Source organism: Alnus glutinosa, chromosome 9 (assembly GCF_958979055.1).
Source record: "Alnus glutinosa chromosome 9, dhAlnGlut1.1, whole genome shotgun sequence".
NCBI classification, from domain to species: Eukaryota; Viridiplantae; Streptophyta; class Magnoliopsida; order Fagales; family Betulaceae; genus Alnus; species Alnus glutinosa.
In genome coordinates, this window is record NC_084894.1 from 1510115 (window position 1) to 1527733 (window position 17619).

The 17619-nt window shown below is 38.1% G+C and overlaps 2 protein-coding genes across 2 annotated transcripts; one reads left to right on the top strand and one right to left on the bottom strand.

Annotated features, from left to right (window-relative positions):
• Window positions 1-1446: 1446 nt before the first annotated feature.
• On the bottom strand, window positions 1447-4621 carry LOC133878247 (non-structural maintenance of chromosomes element 4 homolog A). Its single transcript, XM_062316777.1, has 7 exons — window positions 4403-4621; window positions 4166-4246; window positions 3602-3854; window positions 3390-3480; window positions 2578-2794; window positions 2378-2469; window positions 1447-2050 (listed from the first exon to the last, which is right to left on the bottom strand). The coding sequence occupies exons 1-7, from the start codon at window positions 4575-4577 to the stop codon at window positions 1793-1795; spliced, it is 1167 nt and encodes a 388-aa protein (XP_062172761.1). The 5' UTR covers window positions 4578-4621; the 3' UTR covers window positions 1447-1792.
• Window positions 4622-10790: 6169 nt separating this feature from the next.
• Window positions 10791-17146, top strand: LOC133878225 (uncharacterized). Its single transcript, XM_062316759.1, has 3 exons — window positions 10791-11279; window positions 11383-12040; window positions 15952-17146. Exons 1-3 carry the CDS (start codon window positions 10969-10971, stop codon window positions 16915-16917), a joined length of 1935 nt encoding a protein of 644 aa, XP_062172743.1. The 5' UTR covers window positions 10791-10968; the 3' UTR covers window positions 16918-17146.
• The last annotated feature ends 473 nt before the right edge of the window (window positions 17147-17619 follow it).

Sequence of the window (17619 nt, forward strand, 5' to 3'; positions counted from 1 at the left end):
TGGTTTTAAAGATTGCGTTTTTAAAATCACAAAAATATCACTTTTTTACTAATCTTATTAAGAACCTTGTTTTCATTAACGTTGTTTTGAAATTGCCATTTTCTTGAACTGTACATTCTGAAATTGGCACCGGCTGTACAGCTTTTGCCTCCCACACGCCCGCGCATGGTGCTCACGCGCTAGGTGGACATTCTCCACGATCCACGCACGGGCACCGAAAGCCATGCTGTCCTTTGCTTCTCCGATTTGCTAATTTTTGGGGTTTTTTTTGTTGTTTATTTATTTCTGTTTTATTTTGTTGCTTGGGTTTTAGTCCCCCTTTAAGAAAGACTTTTGTATTTGAATTTGTGTTGGTACCTTTCTTTTTTGCAATCCCAAATTTGAATTATTTCAGTACTTCTACCGCTTCAGCTATCTTCAAGTAGTTGTTTTAAAGTGGGAGTACAGATAGACTTGCCTTACTCTGTATTCCTTTAACCTTTTTAACTACTTTATGCGCCCCTTTGAGATGACTGAATCACTTGTTTGACTAAATTCCTACCATTTGTTTTTATTTCAGCACTGATTTAATTTGATTTAGATTTATTGTTGGGAAACCCACCCCTATTTCATTTATAGAATCGTTCACTTATTCTTTTAGATTAAAAGTGTGAAGAATTCTCCCTTATAAACATTTTTCTTATTTAATTAGAAAAGAAAAAGAAAGAAAAAAGAAAAAAAAAAAAAAAAAAAAAAAAAAAAAAAAAAAAAAAAAGGGTGTGGCTAATGATTTATGTAATGCTCTTAGTTGAGGCAAAAATTAAATGCATGATGTGATAAGTCGCATTGTACTGTCTTCATCGAAGCAAAAGATCAATTGCCAGAACATGACAAGAGCCTATGAGTACGAAACCATATCTTCCTTTGTATCTTTGAACTATTGCTTTTCTTCATCCTCTATGATTTGTTATCATGATTTCTTTATTTCTCTTCTTTCTTCTAATATTTTCTTTTGTATACTTTTTGTATAACTAAAAGCGTCTTACACTTTTAATGATTTTTTGAGTACTTATTAATAATAATAAAAAAAAAAAAAAAAGTTAAAAAGCATTCTTAAAAATTACATTCATATTAAAGTTAAGACACCAATATCTATTAATTGGACTCGGGACCAAATTGCTTCGCGCATATATAGGTATACCCAAATCAACTTGACTTTAAGCACCAACAATTACTTTAATTAGTACAAATCCAAATTTCAATTGAATTGCAATTCTATGCTATTAAGTTGTCCAAAGTGAAAAGGAAGTTGTGAGGCCTACCTATCCCAAGCAGGTAGATCTTGCATTTTAAGTTGTCTGGGTAGGTAAGCCCTACAGCTTCTTCCAGTTGCCCTAATTTCAAATGAAAAATGATTCTTGCACAATGCATGAATCTTGCTAATGTGTCTTGAGTTGTGTAAGTGAGTTGTGCAACAATCACATCCCATTTCAAAGAGTCCATTACAACTCTTTCTAAAAAAAAAAAAAAAAAAGCATTCTTACATTGACTTGACCCAAAAGTAGTGGCAAAAGTCAAACCAACCCAAAGGGGAGAGTCGTGTCAAAATGTTGAAACCTAGAGAAATACATAGAATGTAACAACTAAAAGCTACCTACATCTACTTATCACAAAAAAAGGCTACCTATATACATCGTAGGATAAACATGCAGCAGGCAACTGGACAGAGAGAGAATAAGGAACCCTGCATAATTAGCATGCTAACCGCATCTTGTTGGGTTAGATCCATGACATATTTTACCAAGTCTAGCCTTCAATTAAGCTTACGCTTACCCCTACGGATTGCATTTTCTCTCTTAGAAACACCATCGTCATTGTCAGGAGATTCTTCTACAACGTAATCTTCCTGCACAACGAGGCCACGGTTCCTAGACAGTTTCCTAATTGGGGTTGTGGGTAATGCTGCTTGAGAATTGTTGACTGCTTGGTCTGCCTGAGAAGCAGCCGACAGGTTTGAGATATTCCTATGCGGCATCAGTTCCTCTCCAAGTGGCACAGCATCCATCATTAACTGTAAGACATGCATCAGAAAAAAGAAATCGCCAAGACAAAATATCATACAAAGCTAATCAAACAATCAAGAGAGTGATTTATTGGGAGTCCAAGGCTACAACATAAGTCATCTATCTTTAATGCGGAAAACTCTTTTATGTTAGAGAATATATTTCCTATATTGAAAGGAAATATATTATATTGATATTGTGTGTTACTTCCTTTTAATAAGGTTGATTGTAATTAGGTTTGATAGTAACCAAATCAATCAGATTTGATTACCATTTTATTATTTCCACTATTGCCTTTATTTTTCTATGGGATTATCTTTTCTTTCATTTTATACCTTCCAATCGTTGAAATCAAATCTGAAAACAAAATGACCGTAAGCAACCTCGCCTGACATAACAGAGTTGGCAGCAGGAGCATTCCTTGGTGCTGAAAAAGAACACAGCCAACTACAAATAAGCCAAAAGAACAGATGGCAGAAAACACACTTTTAGAGGAAACAAAAACTCCAAATTCATTTTGAGCATATGAACTTACAAACAAGATGAGAACCATTTTCATGCACGCTTATTTCAGCTCGCCCATCTTTAACTAGGAATGACAGAGCAAATAAATTCTCCACGCTCTGTGCAAAGGACTCCCTATTCAATATCAAACCCTCAAGTTTAACACGCTTCTTCCTCCTCAAGATCTCAAACATAGTTGACATATTCTTGTCAGTATCTGTTTTTTCTTCTTCCCCAGTACTATCAAGCTGTCACACATGAATAACAAATCTGGTTGAATGCTAATTGTTGCTAGAACAAGGTAGAAGAATCAATTTCAATATCAAAAAACTTTACATCAAACTCACTCCTGGATCGCAAACTTTGGCATTATCATGAAAGATCAGGCCACATACACAATAGAGACGCATTGGACAACAGTAACAAACTTATAGAGAAATTACATATGAGAACTGTAAACATTTAGCATCAGACAAGTAGTTTACAAGAGAGTGACTAGCTTTAGATCTCATGAGAACAATTTCCAATAACAGACAAGCTAAGAAAAAGACAGATAAAAAACAAATGCATACCTCCAAGATATAGGGAATAACAAAACCAAATAAAGAAAAGCACCTTTTAACATGTACTCAAGCATAAGAACTTTAAAGCCACAATCGACATAAACTGTTAATTTGTTAACAGAAAGCAGCATTTGATCTCCCAGTCTCCAACTTCTCATCTACAATACTAATTACCCATATCTTCTATCCTTCCATTAGGGACAAATCTCACACGCAAAGCACATAGCACACTAAATCACGATAACATAAACAATAAAGCTGGGGCAGAAGGCAATCTCACCTCTTCGGGACGAGCAGTTTCATTTGGCTTTGCACGTTTTCTGTGAACCACAGTCTTCCGGTGCTTCAACTCAGTATTCATAGGTCCAACCCTTTAGAAATTAACATATACAACAATAAAATGAAACAATTATGCTAGCCCATATTCATACAAAGGACAAATGCACATGACTATTCATCCAATAAAAAAAAAAGGGCATACATAGAACTCACATGGTGCAACACCCATGAACCTTACGGAAAATGGGTGCAACAGCAAGCCCAATATCTTTCCAACGAACCATAATCTGAGCATTCTCTTGTGGGGCAACTCCCCCATTGGATTGCCCAAATTCATTGAGTAAACAGTTAACAAAATCTGCAGGTGTAACACCCTCACTGGAATGCGATTTTACAGACGTCGCCAAAGAATTAGCAATGCCCAATAGTGCCTCTGCATCAGCCAATTGCTCCCTCGGCTTCTGAACTGAAAGTCATCCAAATAGGTAATTTTATTCTGAAGTTTCATTATTTTTAAGTACATAATTTTAATTTTTATCACCACATCATTTATCATACGTGTCTTAAAGCATGTTCTTGAGCTTTTAATTAATTAATATTTCAACTTTTTTCTTTTGAATTTTTCAAAATCAACTTTTCAACATGTGACACCTTATATGATAAACAAGTCCAACTATTGTTAGCTGACTTCCAATTTCAAGAGCACGCAATTTCATTTTCTCAGCAACCAAACATATATTAGTCAAAAGAAAAATCAACTTTTCAAAATTTGAATACCTAATTCATGCAACCTCTCCACTTCGCCAATTATAGCACTGAACTTATCCGAGTCTGCCCTCGTTAAATCCTCTCTTTCCTCTGCAAAAACCGACAAACTTTTTTAAAAAAAATATAAAAATAAAATAAAAACAAAAAATAAAAAATAAAAAATAAAAAATAAAAATCATATGATAGAAAAAATATAAAAAAAATCAATTAATAGAAATATTTATTTGTTTATGAAAAAATCAAAACCATTAATCAGATTCATGACGGCCAGGTACTTAGACCGGAGCACCCTCCGGTCCAACTGGCTCGCCGGTGTCGGTGACTCATCGCGACCCGCTGCCTCCGAGTCGACTCGCTCGCGCTTCACGTCCTTGAGTGCTTCTTCCGCTTCAACGGCTCTGCTTCGAGTCCTCCTCGTCATTGTCCGAGCCTAATTTGAGAATCTGAGGAAAAAGTGAAAAGCGTTTCAAGGAAGGAAGTGATTTTTTTTTTTATTCCGTGGAAAGGGTATGGATTTATAGAGTTGGATTTTAAGAGGGACCAGTGGGAATTGAATTACCGGGAGGTCAGTTTTCGCGCTCCTCTGAAATTCACAATGTTTTCAAATTTGGGCTGTCAAAAAGATTGTTGATTGGGGATGGGCTGGGCCTATGGACTTGGGGTGACATGTGGCCCAACACTCAATTGAACGATCCACCTTTTTAGGTGAAATGGTTGGTTCTAATTGTTTGGACGATCCACCTTATTGCAATTGAAATAGAGGGATTCATATTACGCTAAAAATCTTAAATTAATGCTCCGTTTGTTTTGGTGTAAAATGGTTTTCGTCATAAAATATATTTAGGGAAGTCATTTTTTAGAAAAATATTTTCTGTCGAAATCATTTTTCGGTGTTTGGCGCGTACGGAAAATTACAAATGTTTTTTATATTTTAATTTAATCATATTAATTTAAAAAAAAATTAAATTTTATTCACAAAATAAAAAATGTTAATATAAATTTTTTTTTTTATATTTGACCCATACAAATTCGGCTCAAAATGGCCAGATCCCGGCTAGTTGACCGGAAGCCAGCCGTCCTAGCCAGATTCCAGCCAAAACGACCGGAACCATCCAAGATCCCCGCCAGAACGCTGGGGATCCGGCCGTTCTAGCTAGATCCAGGCCGGATTCGTCCAAGATCCGGCCGTTCTGGCCAAATTCCGGCCAGATAGCCGAAGATCCAGCCTCTCTAGCAAAATTCCGGCCAATTTGGCCCGAATTTGGCATGATACGGTAGGAATCCGGCAACGATTGCCGGACGTCGCTAGATTCCGGCACCGACCGGTGTCGAAATTTGGCTTGTCGGAATCTGATGATAGTCAATTACTTGAACATAAAGATCGACTGCATTATTTAAAAGAGAGTCGACTGCATCTACTATCTACGAAAAATGATTTACGCTTTTAAAAAGTATAAATCATTTTCTGAAATTTATTAAGTATTCTTGGTCAAACGGAAATCATTTTTTGATTGACCATTATTTTCGCCCTTACCAAACACTGAAAAATACCGAAATCATTTTTCAGAAATTATTTTACGCCAAAACAAACGAAGCATACGTGACAATATTTACTATTAAATTTATAAAATAAATTTCATCTCAATTTTTTCTGTTTATATCATTACCTTAAAAAATGTAGAATCCTGCCAATCTATAAGAGTATTTTTATTTTTTGGCATAATAGAACAAACTTGAAAGTTTTTAGAGTTTAAAATTGAGAGGAAAATAAAAAATAAAAAGATTACTACCTACTCTCTCTTCACTTTTCTGCTTCCATCCACCGCCTTTTTTAATTGAGTAATTATATAAGAAGAGTCATCTTTGTGTTCTCCAAATGTCACGTGACTTTTAAAAATATTATTAAATTTGAGATTATTATTATTAAATTTTAATTTAATTGTAATTTTAAAGCCACGTGATATTTGTGAGGATACAAAGATAACTAATAAATAAGTCACGTGACAGGGGATAAATATGTATTTTAAAAAGATGGTTCCAACGAAACAAAACAGATTATCGAAATTCAAAAACAAAAAGGAAAGTACAATTTCGCGCATTCTACAAGATATCCTAATAGCGCTGCTCTCCAACCAATAGAGAGACTTGTTCTTGCTCGAACCCGAACGGAGCTAGTTGGGTTGGTCTAACCGAGAAAGGCATGGGAGAATTGATCCCAATATATATATATATATATATACATAAGAGCGTATTTATATAAGCCTAAAAAGACCTGTTTTTTGCGGATGACTCTCTTCTTTTTTGCAGGGCGAATGGAGTGGAATGGGCAAATCTAAACCAAGTGCTGCAGTGTTATGAACAAGCCTCTGGGCAGCAACTGAATTCAGCCAAAATAGCCATCTTCTTAAGTCGGAATACTCATTTAGACTTTCGGGATTTCCTTAACAACATGGCAGGGGTGACAGTTTCAGCTAGGTTTGACAAGTATCTGGGTCTTCCGGCGATGGTGAGGCGGTCTAAGAAGCAATCCTTTGCTTCTATTTGCGGGAGAGTGTTGGCAAAGCTAGAAGGAAGGAAGGAAAAATTCCTCTCCCAAGCAGGGAAGGAAATTCTGTTAAAAGCTGTGGTTCAAGTGCTGCCCACTTATTGTATGAGTGTTTTTAGGTTACCTCAAACTTTGTGTAAGTCCCTAAACTCTTTGATGAACAAATTTTGGTGGGGGCATAAGACTAATCAAGGGCGAGTCCGCTGGATGAGCTAGAAGAGATTGGGGGAGCCAAAAAACAGGGGTGGTATGGGGTTCCGTGATTTGGAGGTGTTCAATTTGGCAATGCTTGCAAAGCAAGGATGGAGGCTGCTGTCCAACCCGGATTCCTTAGTAGCTCGTGTTATGAGAGAGAAGTATCATGCGCAAGTGAGCTTTTTGGGGACAAAGTTGGGGAGTCGACCTTCCTTTGTGTGGCGTAGCATCCTCAAAGCCAAGAATATTCTGCTTAATGGAGTGGGGTGGAGGGTGGGAAATGGGGAAGACATTAAGATCTGGAGGGATGCTTGGCTGAACCCTCCCAAAAGTCGCTTACTTTTGCCCAACAGCACTAATTGGCACCCTGAGTCCCGTGTTAGCAGCCTGATTGACCAAGTATCAGGATGGTGGAATTTAGAGCTTATTCAAAGGTTGTTCGACCCTGGGGAAGCAGCTGATATTGGGAGTGTCATGCTTAGTCCTCTGCTGAAGAAAGACACAATGATTTGGAGGGACTCCCCTTCGGGTATCTTTACTGTGAGAAGCGCTTACCATATGGAGATGAGGAGAAGATCTCAAGAACAAGGTGAAAGTTCAGATGCTGCTGGTAACGAACATTTTTGGCAGTTTATATGGAAAATGCCAACTACCCCAGCGGTGCAAAACTTCTGTTGGAAACTGTGCCATGACTTACTTCCCACAAAACTCAACCTGTTCTCCCGAAAAGTGGTTACTGATCCAAACTGTCCCATATGCAACGGAGAATCGGAAACAATTTTTCATTGCCTCTGGAGTTGTCCTATGGCAGTAGCGGTTTGGCAAGAAGGGAGAAGGAAGCATCAGAAGCTGGCTTGTGGTGAAACTGACGGCAGAGGTTTGCTGTTGTTCTTAAAAGAAAAACTAGAGATAGAAGAGTTTATGGAAGCAGTGTTGATCCTCAGGTCAATCTGGCATAAAAGAAATTCTTTTGTTTTTGAGGGCAAGCTCACACCTCCTTCACAAATTATGGCAGCTGTCCATCTTTCGTTGGAAGGCTTCTCACAAGCCTTGAAGTCGGAAGATACCCCTGTCCAGAGCTTTAGCGAATTCTCCTTCTCTATGGACCAAACCTCCCCCAGATGTTTGGAAAATAAACTGGGATGCTGCAATATCAAGGGAGTCAGATAGAATGGGAGTGGGGGTGGTTATTAGGGATGCCACTGGTCGGGTTTTGGCAGCCAGGACGAAAGTTATTCCCCACATCACTGACCCTGCCTCTGCCGAAGCTCTAGCGGCGTGGGAGGCTGTGGTTCTCGCCCAAGAGGTGGGGGGAAGCCGGATTCTTCTGGAGGGAGATTCCTCAGGTATAGTGTCTGCTTTGGGTGCCAGGGAGCCCAGCCTCCGAATTTACAGCCAAATTTTGAATGACACCAAAAGTATGTTCTCTCATTTCTTGTCGATGGGGGTGCATCATGTTCGCAAGAGTGCAAATCGGGTAGCTCATGTATTGGCAAAGAATGCCATTTCTCAATTGCTAAACAACACCTGGATAGATGAATGTCCTAACTTTATCCATAGTGCTGTTGTAGCAGATTATGATTGTACAACCTGATTTGGTTCATTTATAAACTGACTTTAAAAAAAAAATAATAATAATAATTGAATCAACACCAACAGTAGCTGATAGAAAATAAAATTGTTTTTTTTTTTTTTTTTTCTATTAAATGTTATGATCACTTTCTTTTTTTTTTTTAAAGGAAAGTTGAACTTCCATTCATACAATAAAACAACGTTACAACATCAATCGACCCTAAATGTGTATATTCAACTTGGGTCCAAGACTCATACAAGTGCAGACAGTTGCTACTAAGAAAAATTCAGCTAACAGAATGGTGTTTCTGCGTTGACATACACCTTTACTTGAACAGAGAATTGGTCACACATTATGGGCAAAAGTCAATGACTAGATTAATACACGCACAAAGCAAACTGTCAGATAAAAACTCAACCAAAACAATACAGGAAAAGCTCAAAGGAGAATATGCCTTTCGAGAGAGTTGCCGCCAAAAAAGGCCTTTCAGCACCCAAACACTGTAAAGCCTCCAATCAACACCAACACCACCAAATACGACAAAAACAACTAGTTTTAGCCATCACACGCAATCCAATACCAAAAAAAAAATCCAGGCGAGTGATGACCACGCCCCGACCACCAAGAGACCGTACGGCCGTGAAAAGCGGCTGAAGCACCGGAGACTAACGATGAATAAGGTTAGAGGGCGTGTGTCCAACAAAAGACGACGAAAACTCATAGATCTAGCCTTCAAAAATCTAACAGTGAGAAAACTCGACCACTAACTTTGTCGTCAACACGCCATGGACGACCACGCCCCTCCGACACCTTCACCAAAAAACTCACCTGCCACCACAAACTAAAAACTATAAATATATAACAAACTCCACCGAATCCACACCGAAGAGACAAAACTTCCACAACCCTAAAGATTGAGAGACTATCCAACACCAAACAAAAAGCCCAAAGAGGAGAGAGGCTTCAAAACAAAGCCAAAACAACGACTCTCTCTCTCTCTCTCAAAAAAGGGAGCCTCTCTCTCTCTCTCTTAAACTCCCAACTCATTACTGGTTTTAAATGTTATAATCACTTAATCCAGATAAAATGTTTATTTGCATTATGGGGTCCATTTTCGTTTAGTTGGAATTATTATTTTTTAATTAAAAATGATAAAACATACCAACTTAGCATACATTAAAAAATGATAAAACATACCAACTTAACAAAAATATATGCGAAATAAATATCAGAACGCAAAAAGGTAAATCTTTAATCCAATATATTCGTAGAGAATCACGATGTTTTTATTTTTTATTTTGAAAAAAAGTATAAAAAGACACGTCATTAATTGAATCATTGTTCTACTTTTCCCACTTCCAGAATCGAATAAAATACCAAAAATAGCTGCTAGCAAACAAAATGTGATAATTGGACGAGTTTACCATATCTAATCGATAGGATATGAACTTCCATATTCTCATTGTCTATATATTAAGACCGAAGCACCTCAACATCAAACCGTACATATACAAGACTATCATTGGATTGTCAAACCATCCAACGGCTAAGAGTACTACTTCAATACATATCAAACACAATGTTCTCATTTTCCCATCAAAATTCAGAGCATGCAATTTCTTAGAGGGAGAGAATTGCCAAGTGAATGAAGATTAGTTTCTCATATATATATATATATATTTATTCAAATTGAATTGAAATATTTATTCTTAAAACACATAATTTTCGCATAAATTTTAAATTTTCACATAATAACAAGAAACTTATATCATTATTTGTAATACCAATGAAATTTCACATAAATTATTCAAATAAGATTTGTATATTAAAGATTACGCATCTGAAATGACTGTGACGGCCGCCGTTGATCTTAAAATTAGAGATTTCAAACAATTTCGTTGCTCCACCTGCTCTAACAATTAGAGCGGATGGTGGGCTACTTGTTAGAGCATATGGTCCCACCATCCGGGCAGAAAATTGAATGGGCTCAGGATCTGTTGATCCTCACCCTAGGCCTTGGTTCAACCAAAACCAGGTTTGTGTCTGGGTCCCACGTCGGCCCATGATATCCGGAAGAAGAACAGTCAGAGGTCTTTGTGACTGTGAAGCTTCAGCCTTCAAGCTCGTAGTGATAGGGAATAGGGATATAATAATAATAATAATAAAAAATAAAGAAATGGGCAATTTTGAACTTTCGCAAGCAACGACGAGGAAAAACCCCCTCTTTGCGCCAAGGTGGGGCGAGCTGGAGATCGAGCCCAAATGCTTTTGTGTGCAAAACCAAAAAATCCCCCGAACCGCGAAGAAAGCAAAATCTGAAAGCAAACCACACATATATAAACACATACATATATGTACCTATCTATCTATATATATATAAATCAAAAGCGCCACGAGCATAAACACATAATAAAACTAACAGGACATAAAAGAGAGGCACCGAACGAAACCCATATCGAGACGCAAAAACCCTAAATGGTATGATGAAATGAGAGGACCATGGATAGGGAACACGGAGCGAGCGCGCAACCCTGGGGCACGTTAGAGGAGCTCCTGCTAGCGTGCGCCGTGATCCGCCACGGCACCAAGAGCTGGGATTCCATAGCCATGGAGCTTCAGAGCCGGAGTTCCACCTTGCCTTCCACTCTCACGCCCCAGTACTGTAGGGACAAGTTTGATGACTTGAAGAAGCGCTTCATGCCTGAAAAAGACGACGAATCGGCCAGCCTGCTTCCCATGGTCGACGAGCTCCGTCGGATTCGGGTCGAGGAGCTCCGGCGCGAGGTCCAGCGCCGCGACGTGTCGATCGTGTAAATATTGGCGTTCGAATTTACGTGGTTTGAGATCTGAGCGGGAAAGATCGGGTTCTCTTCGTGGTTTGAGATCTGAGAGTTTTTGTTTTCGTTTTCACAGGTCGTTGGAGTTGAAGGTGAAGAGGTTGGAGGAGGAGAGAGAGCGGAGCTTGAAGGCGGAGGCGGAAGCGGTGGATCTGAAGAAGGATCTCGAAGGTGACGGCCGAGAAACGTCGCCGGCGCCGGATAATCTCGCTGGGAAATCTCTCTCCGACGATAAAGACAATCGCTCTTTCAACGAGTCCAATTCCACGAGTCAAAGAGGCGACGGTCAAGGGCCACCGGGAAACGGCGTCGTTGCAGAGCAAGTGAGACCCGAACTGGTGGGAAATGAACCGGATCCGGGCCGGGCCGGGCCCGCACCGGGCAACGACTCTTCGTTTGATAATGGTAAAGAGGAGGATATAGGTGGTAAGGCGAGTGGGTCGGGTCGACTCGGCGAGATGGAATCGGTGGGTGAGTCGAAGCGGGAAAAGGAAGCAACGTCGAAGCAAAGCAGCGACGTGCAGAGCTCGGCCAGCCTGTCGAGAAAGAAAAAACGACGTCGCAGGGGTGGTGGTGTTGGAGGGAGTAGCAGCGGCGAGGAGCCCGAGGGTGACGAGGTATCTCCCGCCACGAAACGAGTCTCGGCCGTCAAATCTGAGCCGTTGGTGAAGCTCCTCGGGATCATCCGGTCGCATCGGCTCGGCTCAGCCTTCGAGCGGCGGCTTCGGAGCCAGGTATCCTCCGCCTTACCAAATATTTCTTTGATAAAAAAAACTAAAAGAAAAAAGAAAAAAGAAAAATAAAAAAACAACCAATAACGGAAAAAAGTGTTGTGTAAAAATTTTAAAAACGAAGGGAGAATCATAATTTCAACGGACCTGATGCGTCTCAGCTACATCTCTTGTGAACCAATCACAGAACACCATATGGCGACAAGCTGGATATCAGTTTCATTTTAGATTTAGTCGGGGGCGTTTCGGTAATTAGGACTGGACCATACGGTGGCGTACTGTGATGGAGCACATGAGCATGAGCTACGAGACCAAAAATGGTTGCAATGATGTTGATGAATGGTGTAGGGGTACATGTTATGGGACAGGCGGGCCCAGTTAAGAAATTGAAACTACGTCGTTTAGTGCATAATTAAACTCGGTAGTTGCTTAGGCTTGTTGACCATACTTGAACCTCGATAACTCGAGGCCCCGACTTGGCTTGTAGTTTTACAAGGGAAACTACTGTTTTTTTTTGGCCTAATCATAAGGGAAATTACATTTAATCCTCAAAGTTGATACCATTTTTATAAAGGAATATGCTAGCTGTGCTCCCATTTTACTCATAATACCTTTACTCCTGTACGTGTACATGGAATTGTCACATCAATTCCTATAAAAAGTTATACCGGGGCATTATCACGTAAGCTCAACTTCTTTTGGAGTGGTCGATCATCCCAACTGAATTTTTAAAGAGGGTGCGTTTACCTTTAGAGCCATTGGGAGGTTGCAACTGCCTTCGACATCTAATTTGATGGTTGTGATTGTCAGATTGGATGGTCGGAAGTGATACCGACCAGGAGAGGGGGCACAATTTTCTTTTTTTTGTTCGAGACGTGGGGTAGAGTAAAATGAGAGTATATATAACATTAATCTCTTACAAAAGCTTCTTTAAATTTTAATTTTGAATATTTAGCTCATTCAAATTATTATTTTGTTGTAATTTACGTCCCCAGATTTTGGTGTTAAAATGCTCATAAATAACCAAATAACTCTTTTTCTAAAAAAATAAAAAATAAAAAATTCAAACAATAAAAAAGTAAACGTGAATTGCAATTTAAACATTTTTAATAACAGGCTCAACTTTTTGAGGTTTAGTATAATTTTTCATACGTTCTCATAACGTGTCGTGACATTTCCCGGTGGCGTGGACGTATGGGGGTTTACTATTTTTAGGTATTCAAATAAATAAGAGATTCAAGGAGTTTTTTAATTTTTTTTTTAAATTTTAAGTAAACACGCTTCTGCCTTTTTCTTTTCTCTTTCTTTTTTATATGAGGTTTTTGTTATTTTTCATTTTTTCAAATAAGTTCTGTAATTGGTTTTAATGGTTTAAACTCGTTCCCCTCCCCGATTCGCTGTTTTGTTCATTGTTTTCTTTTCTTTCTTTCTTTTTTTTTTTTTTTTTTTTTTTTTTTTTTTTTGGCATAATTTTGGATGGCATGTCTTGCCAGCCAGGTAGACTGGTAGCCAAGATTTAGGATAGACATGCACCCTAGCGTCTAGCGCTTATGATTCAAAGACTGCCGCCTTAACCATGCACCCAAGTGAGACTGTCATTTCAACAATCACCACGCCATTTGCAAGGATAAATTATGAAAATCTTTGCTTATAATTTCTATTTGCATCACTTTTACAATTCAGTACTTAAAATTCTGATCAATACCTAAATTCTTTCAATTTTTTTTTTATTTATAATTTTTTCAGAAAAAAGAGTAGTATTTTGAAAATGTTGATAGGATTTAACAGAGAATTTTAATAGAGGATTGAAAAAAATCGAAAAATGAATACTTTAAATTAACACTTTTTAAAGTTTAAATACTTAATTGCAAAAGTGATGAAAAATTATGAGTTATTAATGAAGTTTTCTCATGAATTATGCTTTTTCTACACAGTTTCGTGTGTATGAGCACAAGTTTCCCTCATGGCCTAAATGATAAATTAATGACAGTTGCATATTAAGACGGTCGGAGTTGTAGCCAATAAACATATATCTGACAATATAGGGAGTCCCTGGTAATCACTTAATATAATTTGTTACGAAAGATTGAGGGGGTGGTCTATTTTTTTAGGCTTAAGAATGGGTTTGTCGTTTTCGGGCTGCTTGAATGTAAGGTTGTCTCTATTATGACTAATGAATTCGAAACAAACTGAATATGAAATTAGCAAGTTAGAATAAATTTTTTTTACTCGTTTAATTAAATGAATCAGAATAGAATTAACATATATAATCCTATATTTCTATTTTGACACAACTCAATCCGATCCTGAAAACATAAATTGTCACACCTACTACTCTACTGTGCATTCTCAATTCTCACTCGTCTTTCCTGTTCAGTCAATTTCACTTTTTGGTCTTCAAGTGGTGCTGCAGTCTGGCCCACTTGGCACTTGGCTCACTCTCTTGGGGCTGATAGGAAGGTTTAGAATCATCCAAGGGTCAATAGAAGTTTAGTTGGTGGGATTCAGCTGTCGCTCAAAGAGTGGGATTCATCTTTGGGAATATCGGTTTTTATATATTTTTGGATCATATTAACCGTATTTTTTTCTGCTTTTATGATTCGTCAATGGAGGGTGATTGCAGTTTTTTCTCACACCCTTGGTTACTTGCAAATTTTTTTTAATCCATAATTAGCACTTATTTTATATGAGGAATACTTTTCTATGGAAAGCTCTTCGCTTTTGGCTCGCACGGACTCCCCCCTTTTCATACGCTAACTGTTGACCCAAGTGAGCATATGTAAATAGCTCTACGGTTTGTACCTTTATTCATTAATTTTTTCTACCATTAGCCACCCTCCGTGAAACGATGCAGCGTTTTCTTCTATACTTTTATTCCTTGTGGAATTTTAAAACCCTACAACTTTTCAAACGCGAAAAAAAAATTCACGGTCTACAACACACTACCTTATTGCGTCTGCTACTTAAAGGACTGATTTAACCCTCAAGTTTAGTTAGAATGATCATTCTGCCCCTCTACAAAACAAGTTAAAAAAAAAAAAGAAGAAAGAAATTAACAAAATGATCATTTGGTAGTTTTGGCTTGCTACCAAACAATAACATGGGTATAGTACTGATACTGCATGTATGGTAAGGAATTTCAGAACATGAAATACCAGGAATACCATCTCCCATGTGTATGGGTAATATTTGTTAATGTATTTTGAGGAGTGTTTTATGTTCTTGGTTTGAAAAAGTTGATGATGTGACGTAAATGTGAAAATTGTTTTTAGAATTATTTTTTGGTAGTGTTCACACTTGAAAAATGTTTTCTATCGAACACACCTTATTTTGAGAAACCCAAATAGATGTAGAACTTGTAAAAAAAATAAAAAAAATAAAAAAGAGAAAAAAAGAGGTCATGGCAATTCATCCAAATTTTTTTTTTTTCTTAAAAAGAAAATTTGAAATAATAAGTTAGCTCCTAAGTCTGCAAAAAGTTTAAGTCAAAATATTCCTACAACAAGAAAATATAAAAATTGATTAAAAAAAATATTTGGTGTGTTTGGTAAAGGTTTTTGAGGTGAGTTTTGTTTTTGAATAGTAATAAGAAATCGTTGATGTGATATAAAGTATAAAGAATTTGTATGAAAAATTTTTGTTTTGTATTGAGTTTTTTTTTTTTTTTTTATTTGAATAATAATAAAAGAATTATTGATGTGATATAAAAAGTAAAACAAATTAGAATCTTTTGAAGACCTTTTTTTTTTAGAGAAGTGAAAATAAGGGGAATGTAGTTATCAAAAAGAGCCTATTATTGTGTTTTGAGTTGTTTTTTTAATGTATTTTGTATTTTGTTTTGACTACCAAAAGATAGAAAACATATTCTCAGTTTAATAGGAACTTAATTATCTTAAAACCCTACGGTTTTGCAGGAATCAGGAAGGTACAAAAGCTTGATTCGACAACACATGGATCTCCCAACAATTCAATCCAGGCTTGATAGAGGAGTCTATACGGATTTTATCCACAAGTTCTTTCGTGATGTCCTCCTCTTATTCAACAATGGTGTCATCTTTTTCCGTAAAGGTTCCCCTGAGCACGTTGCAGCCAAAGAGCTCCGAGCTCTAGTATGTAATGAACTCAACAAGAAGCTCCCCAGGAAATTCCAAACCAGAACCGTGAAGCCCGAACCCAAACAAGAATCCGACTCACTTTTGAAGCCCAATAAGTCCTCTACTACCATGGTGGCATGTGGGAAACGAAGTTCTATGAAAGCACTGATTACCGAAGGTGTTAATAGGAAAGTAGATAAAAGAGAGAAAGAGCTTGAGCAAAAACCAAATGTCAGCCAAAAGAACAATGATGTTTCTTTTGTTAAGATGGAGGAGAAAGGTATAAGGAAGAAAAGGAGTAAAGAAAGAATGGGTCGGAGAAACTCGAGATCGAGCAACAAAGATGGTGACATTAAGCATGAATATGGTGGGAATGAGCTCAGTTCTCATGACGCTTTGGAGGTTAAGATGGAGAAAAAGGAAAATGCAGTAAAGAAGAAGGCAGGTGCGGCGAGTTTTTTAAAAAGAATGAAGCAAAATTCGCCAAGTGAAATGGTAGAGGAAGATGATACTTCCGAGGATGATAGCAAAGAGGGTAGAAGGGAGGAGGAGAAGAAGAGGAGGTTAAGGAAGAGGGAAGGGATCAAGAGGGATGAGAGGGTTACACGGAGTTCTAGTGGTGGGAGAGGAGGGAAAGAGAATGCAAAGGTGAAAAGAGGGGTTGGGAGGCCACCAAAGAGACCCGAGTCTGTGGCCGTGGCAGCTACAGGGAAGAGGGGGAGAGACAATGGTGAGGCAGAGGTGGTGGGAGGTGCAGGCAGGTCAAGGAAACGTTCAAGAAGGTGATGTTGATTGTTGTACAATGTACATTATAACTATATAGCGTGTTTTTTGCCTTTTATTTTGTTGCCAAGTTCGGTGTTTTACCTACCCAAAAAGAGGGAAAGAATCAAACGAATAGAGAGAGAGAGAAAGAGAGAGAGATTGTGAACTCGTAGAATGTTTTGTGGCAGCCATTGCATGTACACAGCTTGTGTAGAGGTAGTCGTATCAATCATGAGCCTTTTCTATCTTAGTTTGGTGTTTCAATACAAGGTTTGGCCCGGTTCCTAAATTAGGGTTTAAGATTGAAAAGATAAACATAAGAGAATCGAACAGAATAAACAATAGGGTTTTGGGTCTTATTCGAGAAATCGAGGTGGGATATATAACCGAACAAAAAGACAAAGAGGAAAGGATGTGAAGGCTTCTAACTGTACTCACTAAGCCGTGCGTCCGTGGAAAAGGATTTGGGCCAAAGCTTTGATTTACATTTCAAGTCCATTAGCGACCGGTTTTAAACGGTTGAAATGATAGCCCAGTTTCTCTTAGATCCAAGTTCCCTGGACCTGCTATATATGTTTTTCTCTCTCACGCCAGATTTCCCATCATATAGGAGGTTATTTCCTTCACCTCTCTCTTAGTTCTAGAGAGAAGTAAGAACAAGGAGTATCAAACAAACCATGGCATATTCGTTACGAGAATAGAAGGGGCTCGTTTGACAATACT

Bases quoted from the DNA above. Each gene is read 5' to 3' on its own strand.
- LOC133878225 (XM_062316759.1), top strand. From the start codon at position 10,969: ATGGATAGGGAACACGGAGCGAGCGCGCAACCCTGGGGCACGTTAGAG. The intron at 11,280-11,382 runs GTAAATATTGGC...TCGTTTTCACAG, and splicing joins CGCCGCGACGTGTCGATCGT to GTCGTTGGAGTTGAAGGTGA. The intron at 12,041-15,951 runs GTATCCTCCGCC...ACGGTTTTGCAG, and splicing joins AGCGGCGGCTTCGGAGCCAG to GAATCAGGAAGGTACAAAAG.
- LOC133878247 (XM_062316777.1), bottom strand. From the start codon at position 4,577: ATGACGAGGAGGACTCGAAGCAGAGCCGTTGAAGCGGAAGAAGCACTC. The intron at 2,470-2,577 runs GTAAGTTCATAT...GTTCTTTTTCAG, and splicing joins AAATGGTTCTCATCTTGTTT to CACCAAGGAATGCTCCTGCT. The intron at 2,051-2,377 runs GTATAAAATGAA...CATGTCTTACAG, and splicing joins TTGATTTCAACGATTGGAAG to TTAATGATGGATGCTGTGCC.